This window comes from Cicer arietinum, chromosome 5 (assembly GCF_000331145.2).
Source record: "Cicer arietinum cultivar CDC Frontier isolate Library 1 chromosome 5, Cicar.CDCFrontier_v2.0, whole genome shotgun sequence".
NCBI classification, from domain to species: Eukaryota; Viridiplantae; Streptophyta; class Magnoliopsida; order Fabales; family Fabaceae; genus Cicer; species Cicer arietinum.
Genome location: NC_021164.2, coordinates 67,631,172 through 67,656,993, shown reverse-complemented (window position 1 = coordinate 67,656,993; position 25,822 = coordinate 67,631,172). Strand labels below are relative to the sequence as shown.

At 32.2% G+C, this 25,822-nt stretch overlaps 4 protein-coding genes across 8 annotated transcripts; 2 read left to right on the top strand and 2 right to left on the bottom strand.

Moving 5' to 3' along the window:
• Window positions 1-2,286: 2,286 nt before the first annotated feature.
• LOC101491888 (WAT1-related protein At3g28050-like) lies at window positions 2,287-6,357 on the top strand. Of its 4 annotated transcripts, XR_189915.4 has the most exons (7): window positions 2,287-2,760; window positions 2,878-2,991; window positions 4,832-5,066; window positions 5,173-5,331; window positions 5,435-5,586; window positions 5,651-5,793; window positions 5,876-6,050. XR_189915.4 is itself a non-coding variant. In XM_004502533.4 (6 exons), the coding sequence occupies exons 1-6, from the start codon at window positions 2,522-2,524 to the stop codon at window positions 5,664-5,666; spliced, it is 915 nt and encodes a 304-aa protein (XP_004502590.1). In that variant the 5' UTR covers window positions 2,287-2,521; the 3' UTR covers window positions 5,667-6,050. The 4 variants fall into 4 exon arrangements, 3 of the variants coding, with proteins under 3 accessions (XP_004502590.1, XP_004502588.1, XP_004502589.1); XM_004502533.4 differs by having other exon boundaries at window positions 5,651-6,050; XM_004502531.4 differs by lacking the exon at window positions 5,651-5,793 and having other exon boundaries at window positions 2,290-2,760; window positions 5,876-6,357.
• Window positions 6,358-8,572: 2,215 nt separating this feature from the next.
• Window positions 8,573-11,524, top strand: LOC101491579 (WAT1-related protein At1g70260). The gene is made up of 7 exons (XM_004502530.3): window positions 8,573-9,173; window positions 9,259-9,321; window positions 9,486-9,602; window positions 9,737-9,977; window positions 10,104-10,262; window positions 10,908-11,059; window positions 11,180-11,524. Exons 1-7 carry the CDS (start codon window positions 8,971-8,973, stop codon window positions 11,316-11,318), a joined length of 1,074 nt encoding a protein of 357 aa, XP_004502587.1. The 5' UTR covers window positions 8,573-8,970; the 3' UTR covers window positions 11,319-11,524.
• A 240-nt stretch (window positions 11,525-11,764) lies between these two features.
• Window positions 11,765-17,933, bottom strand: LOC101490827 (protein LAZ1 homolog 1). Of its 2 annotated transcripts, none has more exons than XM_004502527.4 (9): window positions 17,668-17,933; window positions 15,689-16,166; window positions 15,428-15,484; window positions 14,809-14,917; window positions 14,369-14,553; window positions 14,176-14,264; window positions 13,728-13,983; window positions 12,706-12,954; window positions 11,765-12,611 (listed from the first exon to the last, which is right to left on the bottom strand). In XM_004502527.4, the coding sequence occupies exons 2-9, from the start codon at window positions 15,914-15,916 to the stop codon at window positions 12,315-12,317; spliced, it is 1,470 nt and encodes a 489-aa protein (XP_004502584.1). In that variant the 5' UTR covers window positions 15,917-16,166; window positions 17,668-17,933; the 3' UTR covers window positions 11,765-12,314. The 2 variants fall into 2 exon arrangements, with proteins under 2 accessions (XP_004502584.1, XP_004502586.1); XM_004502529.4 differs by having other exon boundaries at window positions 15,689-16,075.
• Window positions 17,934-18,791: 858 nt separating this feature from the next.
• On the bottom strand, window positions 18,792-25,816 carry LOC101490504 (vacuolar protein sorting-associated protein 45 homolog). Its single transcript, XM_004502526.4, has 13 exons — window positions 25,625-25,816; window positions 24,653-24,854; window positions 24,427-24,506; window positions 23,541-23,768; window positions 23,142-23,267; window positions 22,946-23,026; window positions 22,705-22,846; window positions 22,384-22,562; window positions 21,330-21,485; window positions 20,923-21,030; window positions 20,419-20,540; window positions 20,113-20,244; window positions 18,792-19,486 (listed from the first exon to the last, which is right to left on the bottom strand). The coding sequence occupies exons 1-13, from the start codon at window positions 25,712-25,714 to the stop codon at window positions 19,426-19,428; spliced, it is 1,707 nt and encodes a 568-aa protein (XP_004502583.1). The 5' UTR covers window positions 25,715-25,816; the 3' UTR covers window positions 18,792-19,425.
• Window positions 25,817-25,822: the final 6 nt, after the last annotated feature.

Genomic DNA, 25,822 nt, shown 5'->3' with positions numbered 1-25,822 from the left:
GTTCAGGTGAGTATATATAGTTGTGAGTTTCCCACACTTGAAATAAAGTGGGGACAAAGAAGAGAGAAATGAGAGAAAACAGTAAGTGCGTGACTAAATGCAAAAGAGATTAAATTAAGCGGGTCATTCTATTGTATCTCCTTATTTTTTTTTCCATATCACAGTAAATTATACTTTTAGTTTTTTTATGTTTTAAATCAATTTTTGGATTGATCTTTTATTTATTTTTTAATTAATTTTTTTTAGTGACACTTCATTTATAACGTTAACCTTTATTTTATTGTTAGTTTATAAAATTGTCATTTTTTTGTTAGCTTCGATAAAATAAATGTCACATAAAAATTACATGTGATTAATGTGACAAATTATAAAAGTAAACAATTCTCATGGTAATGTTCAAGTTTTGGAAACATACATGTATAATCTTTTAAGTTTAAATTAGTTTTTGCTTATATTCAATCTTCATTTTTGACCTCTTCATCATCTTCCTCCTAAAGCCTAAAATATGTAATTCCAATAAATAAAAAAACTGAAAATGTCAACCATATGAATTAGAGAAAAATCAAAACAAAAAATCCATTACTGTAACAAACAAAAAATTATGTAAATTAAAAAAAAACACGATAAATATATTAAAAAAATAAATTGTTCATATTGTTGATACAAAATCTCAAATTAATGTTTTGATGATAATTAAACAAAATGTTAATTAAAACTTCTAATTATGATTATAAGTATTTTAGTATATAACATGTGTATTTGAGTGTGTTAAAATAAGATAGGTACCAAGCATTACAAAGCGGATCTTATTAAAATCAAGAAAGCAAAATCAGTAAAACGAAAAATGTTCTTAACAGAAGTCTGAAAAACGAAAAACTGTCTCCACATCTGCCATAAACAAACATGATGAGATTTTTACGTGAAAGAGTATCCAAGAAGTGTAATTCATTTCATATCTTCATCAGAAATATCCAAAGATCAATCTAACTAAGAATTATTTCATAATTCGAAGGTTCAGCATTTTGCTTTACAAAATACATAAAGCAAGTGCAAGTACAAATGACAGGCTTGAAATGACACTGATGTTGTACTTTTAAACAGACTTGCACACGTGATTCAAGACATGAAATCATTTCAAACAACTGTCAATATTAGAATATAAGTCAGTTCATCTCAAGACAAATTCGAAGAACGTTTTTGGATCACAAGAACATTCTTGCTTTATGGCTGATTTTATACATTCACTTACTCATGACAGTTGACCTATTTCCAACGACTAAATGAGTTGTTATAAGCTCTCTTGAAGCTATAAATAAAGCTTCACGATAAAGAACAAGTCAGAACTCAAAGTGCCAAGCAAAACATCACTCATTCAATCACACTCGAGCTTCTCAAATTATTCTAAGTTGCAGTCCCAATCTTAGTGTGATATTAGAATCAATACTTACCGAGTTCTAAAATCTAGAATGTATTCTCAAACAAGAGTTGAACATATTCAGATTCTAACAATCTCAAAAATCATTACTTTGTAACTCAAGGCTATATCGTTGACATAGTTTGAGTAGTACGTAAAAATCATTTTATGATTTAAAAGGTAGCTTGTAAAATCCTTTATGAAATAGTGTAAGGTAACTTGTGAAAATCATTTCTAAGTAGAAAGGTAAAACATTGTAATAGATCAAGACAGGTAAAACATTGTAATAGATCAAGACTGATATGTGAATAGTGTGTGAAAACCAAGAACGTTATTGTTTTTGAGCATTTAGTGAAAAATCTCACATTTGTTAGGATTGGATGTAAACCGTGTTAGGTGAACCAAAATATATGCTTCTGTTATGTCTCTCTTTCTTTATTTGTATTTATTTTTTGTCTTATAATCAGTTTTTAAATTAATAAATTAATATTGTTGTTTTTCTACTAACCAATAACGTTATTCGTTTGTAACCAATATCAATCTTGAGTGAAATATTTCAGTTTTTAATATGAATTTTTAAGAAGGAGCAATTGTATTTCAAACTCCCTGATAATTTGAGATTGTTACTTTATATATATCCGAAACTAAATTAAACATAAAATAAATTAAAAGTACAATCTAACTTAATTTTTGTAAAGAGGACAATAACATGTGTACTCTGATTTTAAAAAGTATTAGTACATTTTAGGTAATTTCAATATTCGTATTGTTGTGATTGCGATATATTACGATATAATTAAAAAGTATTAAAAAGATATGTAAATCTGAATTATAAAATATCTTTAAATACTGGATGAAAGATAAAGACTAGAATAAAAATGCTCTTTAGTCCATATACGGTTTGCTCCGTGATCCTTTTGGCAGATACGATAGTAAGAATTGAATTAGGTCTTATAAAATATAAATAAATAGCGATTAGCGAGTATCTTTCTTAGCTCTGTCTTGTTCTCATTTGTTTATTGAGCAATATAGAAGTGATGATGATAAGAAATTGGATTTAGATTTCAGAGCAAGAGAAGCAGAGGGGTGTGAAAAGTAAAGTGAGAAATGGTGAAGGTAACACTTCCCTTTGTTGGGATGATACTTGCAGAATGTGCTCAAACTTTTTTAATCATTTTGAGCAAACAAGTTATGGCGGAAGGAATGACAAGTTTCGTTTTCATTTTCTACTCAAATTCCATCGCTGCCCTCATTCTTCTTCCATCTTCATTCTTCATCCACAGATTTCAACGTCCTCCAATCACTTTTTCCACCCTTTCTCGATTCTTCATACTTGGATTACTCGGGCAAGTTCAAACCCTCAAACTTTTTTTAGTTTTATTTTTTTCTTGGAGTAAAATAATGGTATGTGGATTCTAATACCGAAATTTTTGTTTTGTTTTTTTGGTTTAGTTTATTTTCAGTTATTTGGCTCAGGCTTTTGGGTATGCTGGGATAAACTACAGCTCAGCAACACTTGGCACAGCCATGCTCAATCTTGTTCCTGGTTTTACCTTCATACTTGCCATTCTTTTTGGGTTCGTTCATTCCTTTTTCATAGACTAACCCTCTTTTGTTTTATTTCATTGTTGCTTTAGAAAATGAAAGTTACAATAATTTAAAAAAATTGAAGTAATTGAACATAATTAGGTTATTATGTTGACCTTGGACACCTGCACGTGTTTGATAGTGAACACTTAAACATGTTCTCAAATTGAAGTGTCAGTTCTAGCGTTAAGGATTTTATTACTAGTTACTACACAAACTAGATAACAGGAAAATTTTGTTTTATTTTTACTACACAAAATGAAAATTACATTAATTTTAAAAAATATGGAAGTAATTGAATGTAACTAACTATGGTTGTCTGATACCAAACAAACCCTTAATTTGAAGTGTCAGTGCTACATAGATTGATATTTCCGAGCAGAATCAGGAAAGGCAGTGAGAGGATAATATAGTCCTAAGTTGAGAACTTCTAATTACTTTCTTCGTTAGAGAAATATATCAGGATAATATGCCACCCAACATGACTAGAATAGCATTAAATTAAACCATCACATAGACTATCTTGTAGTGATTACTTTAAGGAGTAGGCTGGTGATTATTCCATATTGGATCCTCTTTGCAATCTATCTTGAGTAGTAGTTCATTATCTCACTAATATTTTACCATCTGACTTCATATTTTTTGTGGATAACTTTTTTCCTTACATAACAATATTGAATCAATTTTATAGAATTAACTTTTTTAAGTTTAGTCTCTCAGTTGATGCATAGACTCGTGTAATTTGTTAGGGTCAATTGGCATACACACAAAGTGTCTACAAACCTCCACTATTTGCTTGGATTTTTCTGTTATCTAGTTTTGCAATGAAACCAAATTCAATTATCTTGTTTCATTTTGAAGAGAAGTAAATAGTGTCATTCTCAACAGAAGTTCTCTATTGAGCTGCTTACAATCTTAATTACTTTGACCTAAATTTTCTCACAACACCACTTTTCTCAACCAGCCTACATAAATGGTGAGGCTAAGAATCAGATTGTGGGGAATTATTAGCACTTGGGCCATAATTTTCATTTTGCTTAAATTCTCTCATATTGATTCCAGAAATTAAAAGGCATACTCCCTTTGTTCCTATTTATAAGAAAAATTGTTGATGTATTTAGTCCACATTTAGACCAAATACATCAACACTTTTTCTTATAAATAGGAATAGAGGGAGTATCTTGTTAGTGAATAACAAATTTACATAATTGGGCTAGTAATTATTTTTTAAGATTTAAATATTCTTAAATGTTTATCAAACATTGAAATGCTTATACTGCATATTCAAGTCTTTCATGTATAAGAGATTTAGTTTCCCTACTTATTTTCATTGTTCAGACATTGAGATTTTAGGATGTAAACCAGTAGTAGTATTCTGTGATATATTGTTGTGTCTCTGAAATCTCTTGAGCTTACATTCATAAACATGACTCCTAGTAAAGATCGATTGACAATTAATCATGTTTTGTCTTGAAATTGAAAATGATTCCATTTTGGTGTGTGGACACCTAGTCCCAACACAATTAGCATTTATATTATTAGACTAAAAAGATATTATAAGAAATATTTTTATAATATAACATATATAAACATATATCATCACATAATGAGTTTCGTTCGATTGATGAATTAGAAAATCTTTTGAGATTCTTATAAAATGTAAGTAACAAATCTGAGGTTTGAAAGCTTTTGTGTGTCTATTTTAAATATAAAAGGCTTGCCAAATATGCACTTCAATTCATTTTAGAGAAAAAGAGGACATATTTGTTCTCTGAATCAGTTTTTCACTATTATAGATCTGTCTATACTCATTTCACTTTGTGGTTTCAGAATGGAACAATTAGATTGGAGAAGCTCAAGCAGCCTAGCTAAATTATTGGGAACGATAGTATCCATTTCCGGTGCTTTTGTTGCTACTTTATACAAGGGTGTTGCACTTCTGAACGGACCATCACCTGCAAACTTATCTCAGCATCAAGTTTTCTCGCAAGATTCTAATTGGATACTCGGAGGATTATTTCTTGCAGCTGATTGTGTGATGGCTTCAGCATTTACTATAGTACAGGTGAAATTAAAAAGTCATAGTAGAGATTTCATGATCTATAATTTGTACTTGCATTGCACGGCACCAATACTTTGTGATAAGTGAATTATAATTGGCTACATTTCAGGCTTCTGTTCTTAAGAAATATCCAGCAGAGTTGATTGTTGTATTCTTTTATTGTTTTTTTGTGGCCATTCTATCTGCTATGACCTGTTTGGTTGTCAAAAGCGACATTGGTGCTTGGAGCTTGGAACCCAATTTTAGATTGCTAGCGGTTTTATACTCGGTAATCAAAGTGTATATATGTAGATTGAAGTACAAGTTACTACTAGTAACTATGCATTATCTTTGTCTTGAAGTCTGAAATTTTCACTAATAAACATTTCCAGGGAGTCATTGGCTCTGCATTTCAGGTTGGTGTTATAACTTGGTGTTTGCACCAGACAGGACCTGTTTTTGTTTCCATGTTCAAGCCCATAGGAATTGTCATATCAGTGGTTATAGGTGTTGTCTTCCTTGGTGATGCATTCTATCTTGGAAGGTAGGTTGTGTGCCTCTCTTATGGACTGTATTTTATTTTTTTGCGTTAACCCTCTGATTCTCAGGGAAAATGAGCTTTGATAATTTGGAGTTTGGCCGAGAGGTATGTAAAGTTTGACCAAAGATTGTTATAGCCTGAGTTCAAACTCGGGTCTTTCGATCAATCCGTCTTTCACTACAGCTCATAAACCACTTGAGCCGAACCAGGGTTCTTTCTTCTAGACTATGTTTGGTTGTACTGTTGAGTTTATTTATTGAAACACAAATTCATTGTTGTCTTTTCAATGCAGTCTTATTGGTGCTGTTGTGATTGTCATTGGGTTTTATTCTGTATTGTGGGGGAAATCCAAAGATATTGAAGCAAGAAGCTTGGAATCAAGAGGCAACCAAACCCTTCTTTTGAAGGACAACAGTAGTGAAGACATATGAAGGGGTTAGTTCATTTAAAAAGATGCTACAATTCTGCCAACATATTAGACAGTTTCAATTGCTTCACTCGGAGTAAGGAGACTGACAACTCTGACTCCGAGAAGAACATAATTTATCTCTTTCAGTGTGGCATGGTTAGTGATCAGTGATCACCTATGTATATATACTAGTTTGAAGATGTCAGGCTTCACTATTCAGATAAAGATGTAAGACTTCTTGAGTTGTAACCTATTTTGTTTACAAAAATCTTGAAGTAAAAATATTGTTGTAATACTATGCAAGATATGTACACACACTCTGTATGATTACATTTGCTATCCAGTGGTTTACAATTACAGGGGAATATGCCAATCTAAGTACGTGTAAATAACACCACTAAATAAAATGGGGAAGCCTTTGAAAGTTCTCCAATGCATTAAAATATTTCTGCTTTGATTGGAGCTTAGATATTCTTTAAAGGAAGAACACTTGCACTGCAAAGATGGGATTGGGCCTTCAATAAAGAGCAAAAGTAATAATTTCCTTCAAATAAGAGCAGTTTGATGTATCTCACAAAATAAACAAACTTAGTAACTACTTTTTGAGACTGCATTTCACCGTAATTTTCTGCAATATTGAAATCCCAACTGTGATTTATCTTAGTTATTGGTCATGACTTGCGCAAGGGACGCAACGTGAATACACTAAACATTGAAGAATAGTATCATGAAATATTAATCTTAATGATCTAGCTTACAAGAAAGTAAACTCCTGTCTTTTTGACCAAGTATGAATGAACTTTAGTATTATAAGAAAGTAAACTCCTTATTTAAATTGGACCTTGATCATTGGATATTGGCCAGAGTGCTTGCTTAGGTGCTTAGATTGTGATAGTTCCAATTACCTGGTGGAGGTGGGGTGGTCCATTATCCAAATTATGTTAAAAAGTTAATTTCATTTCTGGCGTGAGGAACGATGTTGATAGGACTATAATTTGAAGATTGATTTTTTTTTTCACTAGAAGGAATTTTTCATTGAGTCTAAGATAGAAAAGATTTACATTTTAAAGAAAAGACCTCTGAATGCTTGAAAGTTTGAATCAAACAAGTCTTACGAATATTTTTTCAACATTTGTTTTCGCTGGAAAAAAATAGAAAGTTCTCTCTATCAACAAAACATAATAAACTATTAACATTTTCTTGTTGTTCAGGCTAAAACAGAATTTGAATGATGAAAAAACAATTGTCGGCGAGTGGCCATGTTGCCAAAAAAAAAATCCTCTAAAAAAAAAAACTAAAAACGTCTAAACTTCATTTATTGGATGAAATATAATTTGAAAATGTATTTTAGTCAACAATTAAGCAATATTTAATGATAAATCAAAATGAGAAAATTTCGACACTAAACAAATTATTATAAATATCAGTTTACCAAATAGTTTATTAGTTGACAAAGTGATATCAGTTTCTTTTTTTTTTTTTTTTACAATTTTTCTCTCTTTTCTGCTTCAAGCGAAAGAAACTTGCCCATGTCTAGATTTTTTTAAAAAAAATCTAAGTCATTGAAAAATGAGTTCAAACTTGCATTGAGGAAGGAAAGATAAGTCTTTTTCCACTTTTAAAATGTCAATTATTTAGTAATCATGATCGACATTATAACTTATAAGTTAACTATACTAAATCTCTTAAAAAATACAATAAAAACTTTATTGCTGCAGGCACATTGTGGATAATTGATATGACTGTCTTAAAAAACTGTAAGGGACTTCAACACTAACGAGACTGAATATTCTGTTTTCATTTTTTTCAATCTTAGAATTAAAAATAAAAATAACAATAAAAATAGTCTTCTCCTCTGTAGCAACCTTTCAAATAGTGAAGGAACAAAAGCAAAAATGTTATGGGCTCAATTTGTTAGTTTACTTTCACCATTCTATTGACTCTGTCAGCCTTATTACACATTAGGCTTAACCAACAGGCCCACCAACTTGACATGCGCATGAATTCAAATTTCAACCAAAAATAAAATTCAACCACGTTGAGTTTGCTCCATCTCTATATATTTTGACAAAACTCTAAAGATAAAAAAAAAGATTCCATATAAAAACATTAATTTTTTCTTTAGATTCCAATCTAGTCTTTCTTAATTATACGCAAATGGGTAGGTTATTTATACAAGTAACGCCACAAAAAATCCTCTAATGGTAGGGCCACAAAAAATGTGCGCCATGAACCATTCTCAAACATACTAAAAAGCTTAAAGTTATTGGTCCTTGATTATTCATTCCTTATTCTATTATGGTTGATAATTAACTTAATAAATCACCAATGCTATAATATATAGGATCTAATTTGTTTTTGGTATTAATGTAAATAATTTTTACACGGTTAATTAATCACAATTTTCAAATCATTAAATTTTTTATTTTTTATTTTTATGCTAATTACTTTTAATATCGTAAACATGATTGATTGTGATGTGTTACAATTTAAAATTTTATACATATAATAACCAAAGGAATTAACCAACAAATAAATAGAGAACATGTGCACAAGATCTACACCAAGAGAAAATAGTTAAATGATTAAAACTCTATGATACGTCATGTTTGATCATTAGTTTAATAAAATTAGGGACACTCGAGTTGCAACTTCTCTTAGAAAGTAGCTTCTTCATTCTATGAAAGGTTACTCACATCACATGCATGGACCCATTTCTTCTCTTCCTTTCCTTTTGTTTCTTATATTTAGAGCACACAAATTAACATTCTTTTCAATTTCAACTCAATAAAGAGAAGAGCACTCTAGTTTGGTTTTTTGAGGTTCTTGCAAGCTCCAACAATTTTGGAACACACACACAAAGAGACACATAGCTAGAAAATACTCAAATTAAATCTTTGTCCATCTCTCTCTATATATAACAAGGAATATAATTAACATATTATATAAAATTTAGAAATTTTTTAGGAAATTAATAAATGGAGGGTAAGAATAAAAGTTCAGAATTGGTAGCATTTATAGTGATGGTGATTATGGAAGGGTGCACAATAGGACTAACAATTTTAGCAAAAACAGCAATAACAAATGGAATGAGTCCATTTGTTTTCATTGTTTATACCAATGCTCTTTCCACTATAATACTCTTTCCTTCTTCCTTTTTATTAAAACAACAACAGGACAGGTTTGTGTTTTTGTTGCTAGCTACTTAACATGGGTAAATTTGTTTGCATGGATCATTAATTTTCATTATTATGTTCTTTTCACAGAAAGGAGAAGCCACTTTTTAGTTTATCTTTGTTTATGAGATTCCTGTTCCTTGGTTTTACAGGGTAAATACTCTCTTTTTCTCTCTGAATATAAATACTTACCTGAATGAATTCAAAGGTGTCATAAATCATAATAATATTCTATACTAAGGTACTTTGAATATAATATAATTGAGTTAAAATTTAAAGCCTGTTAACATTTTTGTTTTCATTGATGGACTTTGCAGAATAACAATGACTCAGACACTTTTATTTCTGGGTCTAAGCTATAGTTCTCCAATACTTGTATGTGCCATGAGCCACTTGATTCCAACATTTAATTTCCTGCTCAATATCATTCACAGGTTACTCTTCAAATATTACTCTTTTTTTTAATTTCCTTTTATTATTATTTTTTGTATTTTTTTTTTATGTTGTTAGATTAATATATAGTTGTTGGATCAATTTATTTAATTGATGTTGTGTTTTATTTTTTCAGGAAGATAGAGTTGAATTTAAGAAGTTATGGTATCCAAGTACAAATGATTGGTATAATGGTATCACTAATGGGAGCAATAGTAGCAGAATTCTTCAAAGGACCACTCATAAGACACTCTTCTCACAACCTTAGACACACTAAGCAACTTTTTGTCTTTTCTTCAACACCTGAATTTTGGGTTTTTGGTGGCATTTTGCTTGCTGCTGCTTCCTTCTCTGTTTCAATTGGGAACTTTATTCAAGTACTGCTCCTTTTCTTTAGTTTATTTTTTTAATAAAAGAAATTCTATTATTATTAGAATTAAAATTTCCTTTTGAATGTTTGAAGTGATTAATTCAAGTTTGTTCTGTTCTCTTGATACTACTAGAAAGAAACTATAAAGCAATATCCAGAACAAATGAAGGTGGTTTCTTATTATACCTTGCTTGGGACAATCCTTAGTGCAATAGTCTCATCTATATTGGAGAGAGATGCAAATGCTTGGAAGCTAAAGAGTAACATGGAGCTCATTCTCATTGTTCTAACTGTAAGTATCATCATATATTTTATATATGCATGGAAGGGTTAAATAATTTTAATTTTTAAATTTTGCAGTACAATTTTTTTTCTTCATATTTTATCTTGCTTTTAAGGCAAACATATACGCTTTTTATGTTTTGAATATGATAAGAATTTTTTCTGTAAAAATTTAAATTTTTTAATGATTGATGAATTACATTTGTATTTTTAAGTGTTGAGCTTAAAAATGCATATTTATTTTATTTTAAAATTCTAAATCTTTGCACATAAAATATTTATCATGTCTTAAATATGAGTGTAAAAAGTCATTCAAAAATTTAAAAGATATGCATGAGTTATTTAATTGTAAAAACCAAAAATAAAAAATCGTCTGAATATTCAAACGATTTTTTTTAGATTAAATAAAATGTTAAAATTTTATAGTCTAAATTAATTTAACCTTATATAATATAATTAAATAATAGAAAAACCATATAATACTACACATTAAAAATAAATCAATCGGAAGTATCAAATTTGAATCTAACTGTAATTGAAATACTTTTTAGTGAATTTTAACTATTTTCTGTCTACCTTCCAATTTTTGCACAAAAGATTAAAAAAATAAAATAAAGAATATGCTCATGATAAATATGTAATTATTTTGGTATAGGCAACATTTGGAGGTGCGATTCGTCCAAATATTCAAGTTTGGTTCAGCCGAACGAAGGGTCCACTTTACGTACCACAATTCAAGCCCTTTGGTATTGCCTTTGCAACCACTTTTGGAGTTTGCTTCTTTCCTAACAGCCTTCATTATGGAAGGTACTTGCAATTAGATTCTCCTTCACATTTCTCACATATGGATATTTTTTATAAACTGTGTTTTTCAAACTAATAATATTTATGCATATAATTATTTATGTTCACACATTGTGCATGCAGTGTGATAGGAGCAAGTGTAATTGGAATGGGCTATTATACAATATTGTATGGAGAATTCAAAGGAGATATTGAAGATGAAGAAAACTCAGATTCTTTGGACAAGAAGATTCCACTTTTGCAAGAAAATATGGAAGTGTAAATCTATAATAAAGCTTTAAAGTAGACCTACTATATATCCAGATGCTTCCTCTATTCTCATGTACATTTCAAAACTTCCTTATTTTTTTCGTGAAAATATCATTTCAAGTAATATACGTTTTTTTAATACAAGTAGCAATTTGTAACTGTATATATTATAATACAAGTATCTCATTGCTATCGATATATGCAATCCACATATTTATTGTCAAGTGATTCAAATTTTCAATCTTAGTTAAAAATATAACTTATGTCAAAGATTTAAAAAATATGCGCAGAAAGGGGGTTTGGTAATTGAAAATTCAAATCAGCACCAGCACATATTTTGTTTCCTTTTGATAGAACTTTTAATTATAACAAATTAATTAGGTAGGAGACTTCTTTCGGTCGGCAAATGATATTGTGATTGATCCACTCAAAACTAATTTATTTCAGAAAACAAAAGAGTAGAAAGCAAAAATTCCAAGTTAACTTGGATATCTCATGAAAAACCCAGATTTTAACTGATACAGGCCACAATGGGAAAACATGATAAAAGAAGATAAATACAATGTTTTTCGAATGTTGGCTGAAATGGGTTTGGCTTCTGCAATCTTCAAGATCTCAAAAGTTACACATGTAGTGTAGTTAGACAATATTTAAGTTCAGAGAGAGTATAAAAGTTACATTTGAAGCCTAATATTATGCTTATTGCACAGTCAACATAATAACATGGTTGATACCTTTTTCTTGGCCTCAAAATGTCGTATTTTCTTCTCAATCCATTCAATATTTCCACGGTTTGGCAGACAAAATCAGTCACCCTTGACATAACCGTGGGAATTTTTACGAGCCCTGTACATACCGTTACCACTTCCATATATTTACACATCTTTAAAAGTTGACCATATTGTCAGCCCTGCATGCAATTTTGAGTTCTCCACTTGACACCAAAATCTATAAGAATTTTTCTCTATGTGCAAAACTATATAGGCTGTTGAACTAATAATATTGAATACTATCTTCTCATCCTGGAGGCTGACGCCTTGGATTGGATATGTCTCCTTCCACTGGGCAAACCACCATCACTGACACTTCCTTCCACAAGTTTTTCGTGAACATCAGAAAATTCTGTTCTCCATGATCGCAAGGGAACGACGTAACTATCATCCTTGACCCTGGTGTTTTTCCTCCGCTCTTCATCATGGCGTTTTACATTTTCTGATATTTGATGGAAGGTTTTGTTTATCTTTGCAATACCCCTTTCAACAGGTTCTACCACATGTGAAACTGTAAATTTCATGTCATCAACAATCTGAAACGGAAGGACAGCAAAAACAGCGTAGATGAGTTTGACATTGAGATAGAGGAGAAAATTAAAAGGTTTTAAGCTGAGTGCGAGATCTCACAATTTCACCACTTCCAAGAACCACATCACGAACATTATGAGTAAACTTCATAGGCTTCTTTTCTCTCTCACCATTTCGACCCAGCCGCATTCTAGTTGAGCGTTCACAGTCTCTAACCTCTGCAGGATCAGGAGGTGCCCCTAGTGATGCATAGTCAGCCATCACCGCTGCATTGCGGACACACCTCTCTCCTCTTTTGTAAGGTACTGCAGGAAAGACATAAAGGTGCACAACTGCAGCAATGCCCATCTGTTGACAATTTTAAGACAAGGAATCATTTAAAAAATGCCAACCCAGAACTTCAGGATTGATTGCAAACTTTTTCCATGTTAATGACACAGAAATTCCAGCTTATCCAGGCATCACACCACATTTAACAAATGAGAAAAAAAAGACTCAACATACTAAAAAACATAATTGACGCTTAGCTTGATACCAAAATTAATCCCTGTCTCCGTTCTAAAGCAAACCCAGAATTGATCTAAATGCTCAAGAAAATAGAGTAGAGCCTAGTATTTCATAAATAGGTCCTAGAATGATCATCTCATATACCAAGTCCTATTGGAGCAATCGTCCATGGTTCCAGAATCCAGCTATGGATAGATCTAGAAACTGTACACAAGTGCATTTGTCCCTCTCTCGACCTCACTGTCTCTTGACCTTATATGCAGATTATAGATATATTAGTGCTCCTTAATAATGCAGTATTAATTAATCAATGACAAACAAAATTATCAAAAAGCTGTTGATACACAACTCAGTTTATTGTGTAATTTCAACTGTTTAGCAAAAAGTAGGTTGAACTATTGGCCTGTATTATTAAGGGACTTAATTCATATACACTGTCAATGTAAAGAGTTTTACACTGTCAGTCAATCACAACCCTTGGATCATTAAAGATGTTTGAATTTGACCATAACTACATGTAAAGTCATGCTTATGAATGGTTGTAATATGCTGACAATTCAACTCATTAGTTATATATTAATCATAAAAGCAATATGCAAGCACAAATAGCACACCTCTATACAGATGATATAGTCTTGAATACGTGTCTTTAGCTCCTGAGCCAGTGACCCTTTAAATGCTCCCATCGAAAAAAGAAATGCAACAGCCACTCCTTGCCACCATGTTAGGAAGACTATTGATTTAAATGTTAAAAATTTGGCTAATGGTTTGATTGGCTCTAATTTATCTTTAATGACAGAATAGAACTGTACAAGACAATACAGGGCCCAAGTCTGACTAAAATTAAGAACACTTGCCAAGTAGGGATACCTACAAGCACAAAAGAGAATCAGGCAGCAGTAAGAGTTATGACGAATAGATATCGAAATAGAAAAATAGAAATGATAATTTATTTACATCTTTTCAATTGATATTTCAACAAAAAATTGATCTAAGATCAAGAATAATTTTTATTGTTAGAATTAAGATTATATATATTTTATGGTATCATTGGAATCTTACCCATATCTCCATTCAAACTTCCCCTCTCCATAAACCCCAAAAGACTGGAGGATCATTGCCAGCAATGCACAAATCATTTTCAGTATCATCTGGAATGTAGGTTTTAGTCAACAATAAGAAAGACATGGATTCCACTTTCCCAAAAAAGAGAGAGCAGTGGAACAAAAGCACAATTCACCAAAATGCAACATACATATTGTACGATGCCAATTTTCACAGCTTGATAGAACTCAGGACCAAGATACCAATCTCTTAGGAAGCAATTCAAAGGAAATGGATGTTCTACAACTCCATATGCATATGTTTCTTTCAGGAGAGGAGTGCTGGAGTCTGTTAGGCTCATACTTTCCATAAATTGAATTGTTTTGTCCTCACCACCTAAAAGCAACCATAATTTAAAAATTGAGATGTACGAAATCTTTCATCCATGTTATAACATTCAAGCCTCATAGATTAATTGATTTTGAATTAGATTTGAGAGAAAGGATAGTCTCTTAAAATATCTTAATCCTTACACTTTTCACAGCTTGATAGAAAATCCTTACACTTTACGGATATAGAAAAAATAATATACATGAATAATAACTACTACAACTAGTGAGATAAAAAGGATATGCATTCCATTTGACATACCTAAGCAAGCTATAAGGTATCTTTCAAAGCAATATAAGGCAAAGGCCTCATAGCAATCCCGGATAACTTCACAGTTAAATGCCGCACTGGAATCCAATAGGGACAAAAACTGCATCATATAAACATCAGAACATAACAATATACTATTAAATTATATATAAAAACAAACCACTAAAAATTTTCAAGGCTGGATTATTTACATAAAGAAGGCACACTAATACTAATGCCTGTTGCAAGTCACTACAGATGGTCCTTACAGGAAAATATAATCCAAGCTTTTCTTAATATCAGTTAAACAAGAATAAAATATGTGGCTGTATTATAAAACAAAGGAGACAGTTTTTCTTGTCAGTATCAATTATCAATAAGATATCACAAAACTGCTATTAGATGACAGAAAATCCTCAAAAAACAAACTAGCCCAACATAAATTTGCATGTGAGCTTATCAAAAAAATAAATAAATATGCATGTGAAAATTAGAGCAATTTAGTCTGACTGTGGAAGACACTGACATAAGAATTCTTTAGAATTAATAACCAACCCAAATAAACAATGCTTTTTATGATATATATAAAGAAAAACAAAGAGTATTTGGCCATTTACTTGGCATATCTTACCGATTCCAGTGCATAGACAGGAACCATTAAAATGAGACCAATCAAAAACTTCTGCTCCTGATTAAAAGAAAAAAAAGAAAATATTATGAAATGAAAGAAAAAGGTAGTACAGGCAAGAAATAGCCAAGTGACTTAAAGGGTGCAACTATAATAAGCACTGAGAGAGTAAAGGTAGGGATCGCATAAATAATAAATCTATTGGTGCAGGAGGAAAAATATATAGTACTTGAAAGTCAAAAGTAAAGGATCATATGTAGAAACCTCAGGCTGATTATAGGAAGCTAAATGCTCGAATATCAGATACATGGAGAGGACAAGGGCAACAAGCACAAATATACTTGCACTGAAGACTGTCCAGCTAACACTTCCTGTAGACTCCACACCTATGTTTTGGGGCCACATACTCCCTGATCTGCTAGTGGACTCAACGATCGTAAAAAGAAATATGGAAGAACACAGAATATCCATGAAACCCCTTTGCCGAAACATTAGAATTGGTTGTAAAGAATAGTCTTCCCTTGACTTGATCAACTCTATGCTTTACTATATTACAGACAGTGTGAAGTGTCTCCACTCCTACAAAACCTTCTATTGCGTTAGATTTTCCCTCTTCCTGTCTTTTCTGTATGGAAAGTGGAAACCAGCACCCTGTAAGATATAGTATATATATCACAAGAAAACTGCCCTTTAGTCCATCAACAGCAGCCAAGGATGTTTGCTTTTGATGCATCTAGAAAACCTGAATTGAGATAGGACATCTATCATGCATTGACAATTGAATTCCCTAAGAAATAGTGTTTACCTATTAAAAATATCCCCATTCAAGCAAGTACAGGTGGTTCAACTAGTAAGCATATCCAAGATAATAGAAGATTTAGTAATAATAAATCTTAGACATAAAATATCAAAAACTCCCACAGCTTCAATATGTCCATTTGCAACATAAAATCCAAAAGTTAAAACATCATTCAATCTCTACACAACAACATATCAATAACTCAAACTATAAATAAGTATATCACTGGATACAGAGTGCCATAGTTTGATGGGGGAAGGTATATAAAAAGGTCAATAACCAGAGAACTAAGAGCTGGTGCGCCTTTTTTTTTAATGGATAGAATTGCTGCCACAAAACTATTTATTAAATAAATGACCATGTACTCTCCTAACTATTTTCTGGTTCCGGTCGTAACAATTACCCTCACCGATCACAAGTAGGTACACCAGAAGAGGACAATAGCAACAATCTCAAATTGAAAGTTGATCTAAACAACAAATTTGACACAAAATCATCAGGCAACTTCCATTCCATTTGAACATATAGAAGGGAAGTCTAACAGAAATAAAATAACAATCACTTTCCATAAATAAAGTATTCAATACAAGACTTGGTCATACTATTACAAATCATTTCCAAATCCAAGATGGTCACATTAGTTATCATAGCATATTCCGCTGCAATATTGCTGCTATACTATGAAGCAAAAATATGGTCCTACTTAACTATTCGTTTCCTTTTAGGCACGAGACATTAGAACCAAAAAACGCACAAGGGGATGTTGAAAATCAAAGTACATACAAACCCCAATGTCCAAAAGAAACGGTTTGACAACGAGTATTCATTTATTAAATGTCTTAGTAACATCGGTAATTACTATTCACAGCTGCCAAAGGCACTAGAAGACAAACATCACAGAATAAATGAAGTATCTAAAAACATGATTCTACTTCTCACTAGCAATAAATGTTGACAGTACTTAATTTTCAAAGACTAAAACTATTCTACCTAATTTCCATTCCCCCATCACTAAATTAATCATACATAATTGAAATTCAGCTTATCACATAAAGTGATAAACAATGAAGAGGTAATCAAGTACATACTTCAGCAACGTAAACTCAAAAGGCGATTTAAATGAATTCAAAAACTACCACATACATATGATTAGCCGTTCTTTCACATTTCATGGACAAAATACTCTTCGCCGACAACAAAGCTATTCAGCAAACAACCATCAATTTTCAATACAAATAATATATTGGGTCATTCGGAAATCGAAAATGCGCAGTTTCATGTGGCATATATAAGAAATGATGTGAAAAGGCCAAAACCCTAAAACTCGAGTATATGCAGACGGGGAATGGAAAAACGCCATGCGCCGAAACAAAAATCGCTGCAATAGGAAGAATAAAACGATGGAAATGAAACATTGGAAGAAAATTTAGGATAGAGTTCTAACCTGCGCTCAGCATGTTGTGCTTTTCCGGAGAAAATCGAAATGGATATTTTCCGAGAAGATAGAACGCAAGAAAAGGAGGAACGAGCAGAAAAAAATAATACTAAATAAATAAAATAAAATAATAAAAATCAAGAAAGAAAGAAGGAGAGAGAAACGGAATTTTGCTCCGGCAGTTGGAAAACAAATCGCGAATTAATTTGTTTTTAGTTTTCGAGGGAGATATACGAATATGAGATGGACACGTGGATATTGAGATCGCAGCTGGAATCAGAGTCGTTCATTATGATGTCGGTTTTCTTATTTGACGTTTTGTGTGAGGGATGTGATCTCGAAGTTTAATGTCAAACGTCAGCTTGTGTACGTGGCAAATCAAAATTTTGGATTGATGATCTCTACCAAACAGTCCAGAGGCAGAAGAACACACTGTTTGGTGAAATAACTTTTGTGTGGGCAATTTTATTTGTGGACACAATGTTTGGTACCTGTCACTGTAAACCATTGCTTGCTGAATTGAACGCCCGGCGGCTTCTCATTTTATTCAACGGTCGTTGTTATTTAATGTCAATGTTTTTCAAAAGCAACAATAATTTCAATAAAATGTTGTAATAATCAAAGGATAAGCATAATTTTTTACTTTTATTAGTTCTTTTAAAAAATCCGAATACAATTAATAATATTTTTATACATTTATAAAAAACAAAAATATACATTAAATTTATTTTTATTTTATAAATAAATTAAGAATAAAAGAATCTAAATCTATATAACTTTTTTAGTACAATGTGTCCAAATCTTTTAGATAACCAGGGACCTTAAATTTTTGTTTTCAACTACTCGATTTATTATTCAGTTCTTCCTTTTCTATCCCAAATCTATTCATCCAAACATAGTATTTGTCTGCATAAGTTTCTAAAAGCAAAGCCGTGTTGGATTTGTCGGGTTTATCTTAAGAATGATTTATCGGTTTTTAAAAGTTTAATAAATGTACATGGTGTTCTGTATCTAATTAGTTTTAACGCACCTTTCAAAAAAAAATTAATGCAGATCGGAATATTTTTTAGGGGTTTCCATATGAAACCAAATTAATCTTTACCTTTATTATTTATTCATTGATAACAAATTAATTAACACTCAAAATAATTTCTTCGATTAAGATTACAAAGTAATATGGTCGCTAATAAAACAATATTGCAATTCTTAGGTCTCATCTTTACATGACACTCTCCAACAGACACAAAATGGCACCAATCATATGCCGGTCTCACAATTGAACTGTAAAATTATGAAGCAGTGAATCTACAAATGGTCTTCTAGTATACAAAAGAATGGGGCATTTTATACAAAATTGTTCTTTCATCAGTAAGTGTCAACAAAACCTAATACACTAGGCCAGCCAAATGTTGATGGAAATTTAAGCAAATCAAAAGGTTTCTTACTTTCTTTCTTGTACCTATATGCTCCATGTTTCTTTTTTCCCGCAAACAAAAGAGAGGAGAGGGCAGTTTGCTATTGAAGTTCTCTACGTCGATCTCAAATCGCACTCAACTGCAAAGAGTCTATTAGCACCTAAAAGCTGATCAATGGTTGATGATTGTCTTCTAGAGCTGACAATGGATTGAGTCTATATCCCAACATCAAGCTCCTTTTGCAACTTTTTCTTTATACATATACATAGGCGCAAAACTAAAATTCCCAGCCTCAAGCTGTAAAAACTATATGTATATGGTCCTCAAGACACAAAGTATGCCACGATATACTTCAAACAACAGAGGTGCTAGAACGGGATACCCTTTGAGCTTCTTCCAAGTCCCTGAACAACCTGCAAGTTCAAATAGAAAGGCTCTATTATAAGAATCCAGAATGCTGCCGGTGCAAGCAAGTTTAATGTTTTTGCAGTTAACTAATCTACCCTGGACCAATCAAAAAGACAACCAAGTAAAACAAAAGCTATCAATGCCCAAAGCACATTGAAGACTACCCAATAAACTTTATCATCCAAACTATGACAACAGACTTCAAAAACATTCAAAATAACTAAGAATTTGCGTTTTATTTTATGATTTTGCTAATAATTTTAAAAATGTCACAGTTTTTACTTGTTTACTCTTTTCGAAGTTTGTAAAATAAATGGTGAAAACAAAAAAATGCCATTTTATAATTTCTCGTATAAATATATGGAAACATGAAACATTCGAATTAAGTGACATTTTTTTAAGTAGTAATAAATTAGTCAATAAAACCAGAAAAATATTTGCGAAAACCAAACAAGCCTCAAGTAAGCCCAAACCACGACTACTTCAAATTTTGCAGTCAATAGCCAGGAACTACCAATTTTCAAAAAGAAATGTCATTGTTGTTAGCATGCCAAATTGAAATTACGATTGCAAAAGAAAAATGAACTTTTTCACTAATCCAATCCAAATTATTTTTATGATTTAATCATACCTTTTAGAATTAAGAACAGAAGAGCCACCAAGTATAAACCGGATGCCTGTATTGGTGGCATTTTGTAGAGCAACAGACCGTGACTCCTCATATGTTGTTCCACCAACAATGAAGATAATTACGTCCTGGGGCCTGGTTTTCATACAATCATCAACATCACAACTCAGATTATTCCAGTTATATGATGATAATGGACATCGTGAAACAGGCAACAATGTAGTGGCATCACAAATTTCGATATAAACCATGAGACCTCAAGAACTCCATAATATTACAATGAAGAGTTTATATTTGATAGCAACAAACCTTCCTTGTTGAAAGTGATTCCCAATAAATGGGTAGTCCACATCTCTCAACCGCCCTTTGACAATGCTTTCCATGATTTGGAACAGAAGTGGCTGGTGTTGGGTGTAAACATTCTCAACACCCTGCAGCAAAACTCAAAATATTTAAGATTCAAGACTGACATCATCAAGCATATGATGTTATAGTAGTCATAATAAATAATAATTCAAGGGTTGAATATGGTTTTGGTCGCAGTAAAATTGGACAATGTTGATTACAGTCCCTATACAGTTTTTACACCTTTTTAGTCCCTAAAATTAAAAATTAAAAAGTATGTGCTTTTAGTCCTGGGTACGGCCGGTGAGGCACTAAAAACATATTACTTTTCTTCAATGTAAAGATATAAAACATGCTATTTTTCTTCAATGTAAAGACATAAAACGAATAAAATTTTATATGGACCAAACCAAATTTTACCAATATTATAAGAATAAAAACATATTTAACTCATAATTTAATACAGACCTTCAGTCCACGTGCCATGTTACGGGCAATATTCATTAGATCTCGATTTCCATAAAGATCACCAGTTCTCTTGTCAACACCTGCCTGCTTCAAAAGAAACTGGACAAGCTGTTGTGCCACAGGGAAGATATCAATATCAGAAACTTTCTCATGTAGCCATATATCAAAAGCAGCAAAATCGTCAATCTAAATGCTGTTCTTAAGTTAATCAATCTCATTGAACCTGGATTTCTATTTTAAAATATATCCAAAGATATGACAAGACAACACAACCCAAAATAATTTCACCACCATTACCATATATGTAAGGTATAAAAATTGGATAGCTTCTGTTAAGGGACATTCAGACATTCATGCATACGAATATATGAATTTAAGAAGAAAGACAACAGTTTAAATTAGTTTACCCCAGGTTTGTATTTGGCAGATCTGGAAGCCAGTTTGTTGAAAAGCTGCATTAATTGAACAGGGCTATCCTTCTCATATCGCAAAGCATATAGCATGACCAAACGTAGTCGGTCAATATCTGATATGCTTTCATTGTTTAGTAGATTTGTCACTGCCTGCAAAAGAGTGCGCATAGAGACAAAAGTTATTACTTATCAACGAAAACTTACTTAAACTTTATCATTTTTAAACTGTTACCAGTCCATATAACAACAATTAACAGGGATAAATTGAATTGCATTTTTATCTGAGGACTGAGGATAAAAATAAGACTGCTTCACATAACAAATAGTTTTATCGTGTTTAACATGGATTATTAGTGAAGTGAAACTAATCGTGGATATTATTCAAGAATTTGTTTATTCTTATACTTTGTTGTGGTTCCTTGTCCTTAATTCGTATATTGTTGGAAATTCAAATGCGAGTAAGAAGTCCAACACTAAAAGGGAAGGGCTAAGTGAGAACAGAGTGACTACAAAAACTCATATAACCCATGAAAGTACTAATTTCTAGTGAACAATATAGAGCTTATGAATTTCTCAAAAAAAAAAGTTTATGAAGACAGAACAAAATTACTACAAGGATACCATACTTTTTTCAAATAATTATCAGCACTGAGATGAAAATATCACTATATATTAGTTTTCTATTTTCCCAGAACCACCCCCAAGAAATGCTACAACAAGTACCATGTGCAGAGCACACGAAAAACAAGTCACAGTAAACATTGCACAGCTTGAAAGGATTTTCCTGTTATCTCCAAAGTGCTTTTTTACTACTGGGATATAATAACTATATATAATAAATCATATATTTAATGTAATACTATTTCAGAAATTAGACAGTATGCAATAAACAAACCCCCAGAGGCATTACTAACTGTTGAGATAATATATCTCAACATTATCATTGGTATTAGTAACTAGAAAGTTTCTTAGTTTATTTGATGCTCAACTTCTGAATTTGGAGAAAAGTCAAAGGAGAACTTAAAATAATTACTACTACAATATATACCTCAAAAGCAGCTCCTTGCCCTCCATTGCAAGCCAACTCCTGTTCTGTTTGTGAAACTAACATAAGTTTTCGCTCTTCAACTATCTTGCTCATTTCTGTTACCAAAGTTACATGCTTTGTCACATTCCCATGCATTTTTCTGTACTCAGGGTAGTTGTCAACAAACTTGGCCATGTCCTCTGCCAAGAGTCAAATCATGAAATCAGTGAGTTTTAGTACAATGTACTATGCTACCAGGTATAAACAAGTTTTTACATTCATAACTGCAACAGCTGAAGGGATTTTAGTACCCTGAAATGTGAGAGAATAAAAAGTACAAACCTACTGTTTGGATGTTCTGATTACTCTTTGCCACTTGTTGAAATTCATCAACCAGACGCTTGATATTCATACCAATATCTCCAAAATTCTCGTACATGTTAGCTTTGAAAAAGGAATCTTGTTCCGATGACAGCACAACCTCCTGCAACAAGAATTAGCAAAAATTTACTTTTCAATGAGCTCAAAATCAAGACTACAATATGCTTCTGACATATTACCCAGTGCAAGATTTGTATCCAACCTCCTGATCCTTTGGAAATTTACCAATGGATTTGATGTCTACTTTGTTGTCTTGGATTCCTATCAATTCATGAACCATAGCCTGTACAATATAACACACAAATGAGCATTACCACCAATATGCATACAAAATTTATCAGATCACTCAGCTGTAGGCTTGTTAGTAAGCACTAAGATTGTGCTAATACCACAGATACCTGATAGGTCCATTGATTTAGCAATGGGGTTACAGGATCATCCCTCCTGTCAATCACCAACAACAACGGAGAAACTTCCATTCGCCTAAAATCGAAAAGACCACTTTCCTCTTGGTACATCAGTTTCTGTTTCAAGCCCAATAAAGCAAATTAGTTTCACCGTGTATGCCAGCAAATCATTAATGATATAACATGGCATGTTGGGGTGCACAAATTGCCGGCCAAATAACAATAGATTTGATACATGTGTAAAGAACATTATCCAATTACGAACGATAGAAATGATGGAGGTATAAGAGCTTAAACTTGTAGAAACCATCAGCCAAGTTGCTAAAATGCAATGTCAATTATTTGAAATAAACCACAAAATACAAGTTAAACAAGTTGACTTGAACTCACTGCTGCTTCCTGTGCTACTCTTTTTGCAATGTCAGATGTTCTTTGATATCTAATTACTGGTCTCCGTTTTAATGCTAAAAAAACAGCAGCAAGACCTTCAACAACCCGATCACAGAAACGCTGCAATGCTGAAGGGTCTACGACAGCTGGAAGCATATAAATGTAATTTGAAGGTACGTGGAAAGTGAAATGATAAGGATCAATAGCAACAAAGTCTGCATAGAACTCCTGGGTGATCAGGACAACAACTATATCAGAATTAAACTTTACAATACACTATGTTGTTAGTCTCAGATAACAGCGCAGAGCACCGAACTTTAAAAATGGGATAGCGGGATTGCAGATAGCGGGATGACCGCTATTGCTAAGGCAAAAAAACGGTATATAAACTAAACATAAAATACTAAAAAAAAAAAAAAAGCAAAATACACAATTAAAGGGGAAGTCATACTTAATAACCAATATCCAACATCAAAATCAAGTTCTAATAGTAATTGTAATCAACAAAATAGAGAACATAGCAGATGAAACAGAGATAATCAAAATAGTAATTGATAATCAACAAAATCCTATAATACCCTTATTTATTTGCATCTCAACTATCCGATATTAATTAGTCAGTACACCTAAGTCCTACTAAAATAAGAACAATGTAGTCAAAAGAGATTATTTTACCTTGGAAATGAATGTAATTGATTATTTTCTTAAAGTGTGTGCATAATCTTAAATGACAAAAATTATGAAACAGGGTTTAACGATTTTTAAAACGTCTACTATCACAAAATTAGTGTGCAGTTAAATATCATAAAATGGTTATAGCAAAGTTCCTAAGTCCAAATAGACGGCAAACTTAAAAAGTAGAAGTGTGCACCCCATAAGCAGTTACCTGAACTTGCTGGACAACTTCCTGTTCATCCGAATCAGCAAGTAAGTGAATATGGTGGTCCTTCAATATGTTGGAGAAAACTGTAATTTCAGAATGGATTCAAAAAGTGTCTTCAAATCAATGAGAGAAAATCACTACTAACTTTGAGAAGTTACAAATTGAATTCATAAGGAAGGATTGTGCTATAGCTTATCAAAGAGTCGAGCAAAACAATTAAATAACATACATAGATGATACTCTCCAAATCTAGGACTAGCCAGCTGACGACGCATATACTGGATATTCTCTGACGTCGGTCGAAGGAAGTAAATGGCCTTGAGATGTGACATTGGTTCGTTTGACTTGGAAATTGAATCCACCAACTCTACCAAAAACACTTCTTTCTGAAGAAGCTCTGACTGTGAGTACACAACACTCACAATACTTACCTGCATAAATTTGGAAGAAAAAAAATGCATTTCCTTATAAACAACCAAATGTAAGATAATCCATGTACCACCAAGTTACTACAGCAGATTGATTCATGATTTTGATGAAGTAAATCAACATAATATAGTCAAAACATAAATCTTTGGCGTCTTGGCTACAAAACCACATGTGATAGCTTTACAAGCACACATCAATATAATAAACTTAATATCAAACGAATACAACTGTCAAAATTAAGGAGCCTCATAACATTTTCCCTAATCCTTTAAAACATCAATGAAAAAACATGCCCATATTTTACGGAATCACGCCGTCACTGAACAATAGTTTCAAACCTAGAAACCTCTTCTTGGCCTTCCATTGTGGATAAAATTTAATGTAATCAGACGCAACAAAATTTTATAATTAATTAACAAAGGCAATGACTAACTTTCATCTTTCAGGAAACATTCAAACCACTCCCAATGTCAATTTACTCATGAACCAAAAGAATCATAAAAAAAAAATTGAAACCACTATATACTTGCAATAATAATAATAACAATTTGCTTGAACACAGACACTGAATAAAAATTGAAAGCAATTTGCATACGAAATTAGCAGAAATAGCAGTCCGTAAAACTTGCAAATGAGTAATTGGAACTATCATAAGTGACACTTCATTGTCCATAACTCGGAGCGGAAAAATAAATTACTCTGAACGATTTGCTGAAATATTGATCAGATTTGTTAGCATTGTAGAAGATCGTTTAGGAAAAGTATGGTGTACCGTTTGAGAATCAAGGATGAGAACCTTCATGCCAGAGATATCATGCAAGATGCGGTTGATGTAATCACGCGCAGACGACGTGAGCACCATCGTGTGTGTACGAATTGTGTCTCTCGAAGAAGGTGAATCGATGAGGAAGTTCGATTGCAGCGGGTGCGAATCGATGAGCAGAGAGAGACACAGAAACGGATAGCGGTT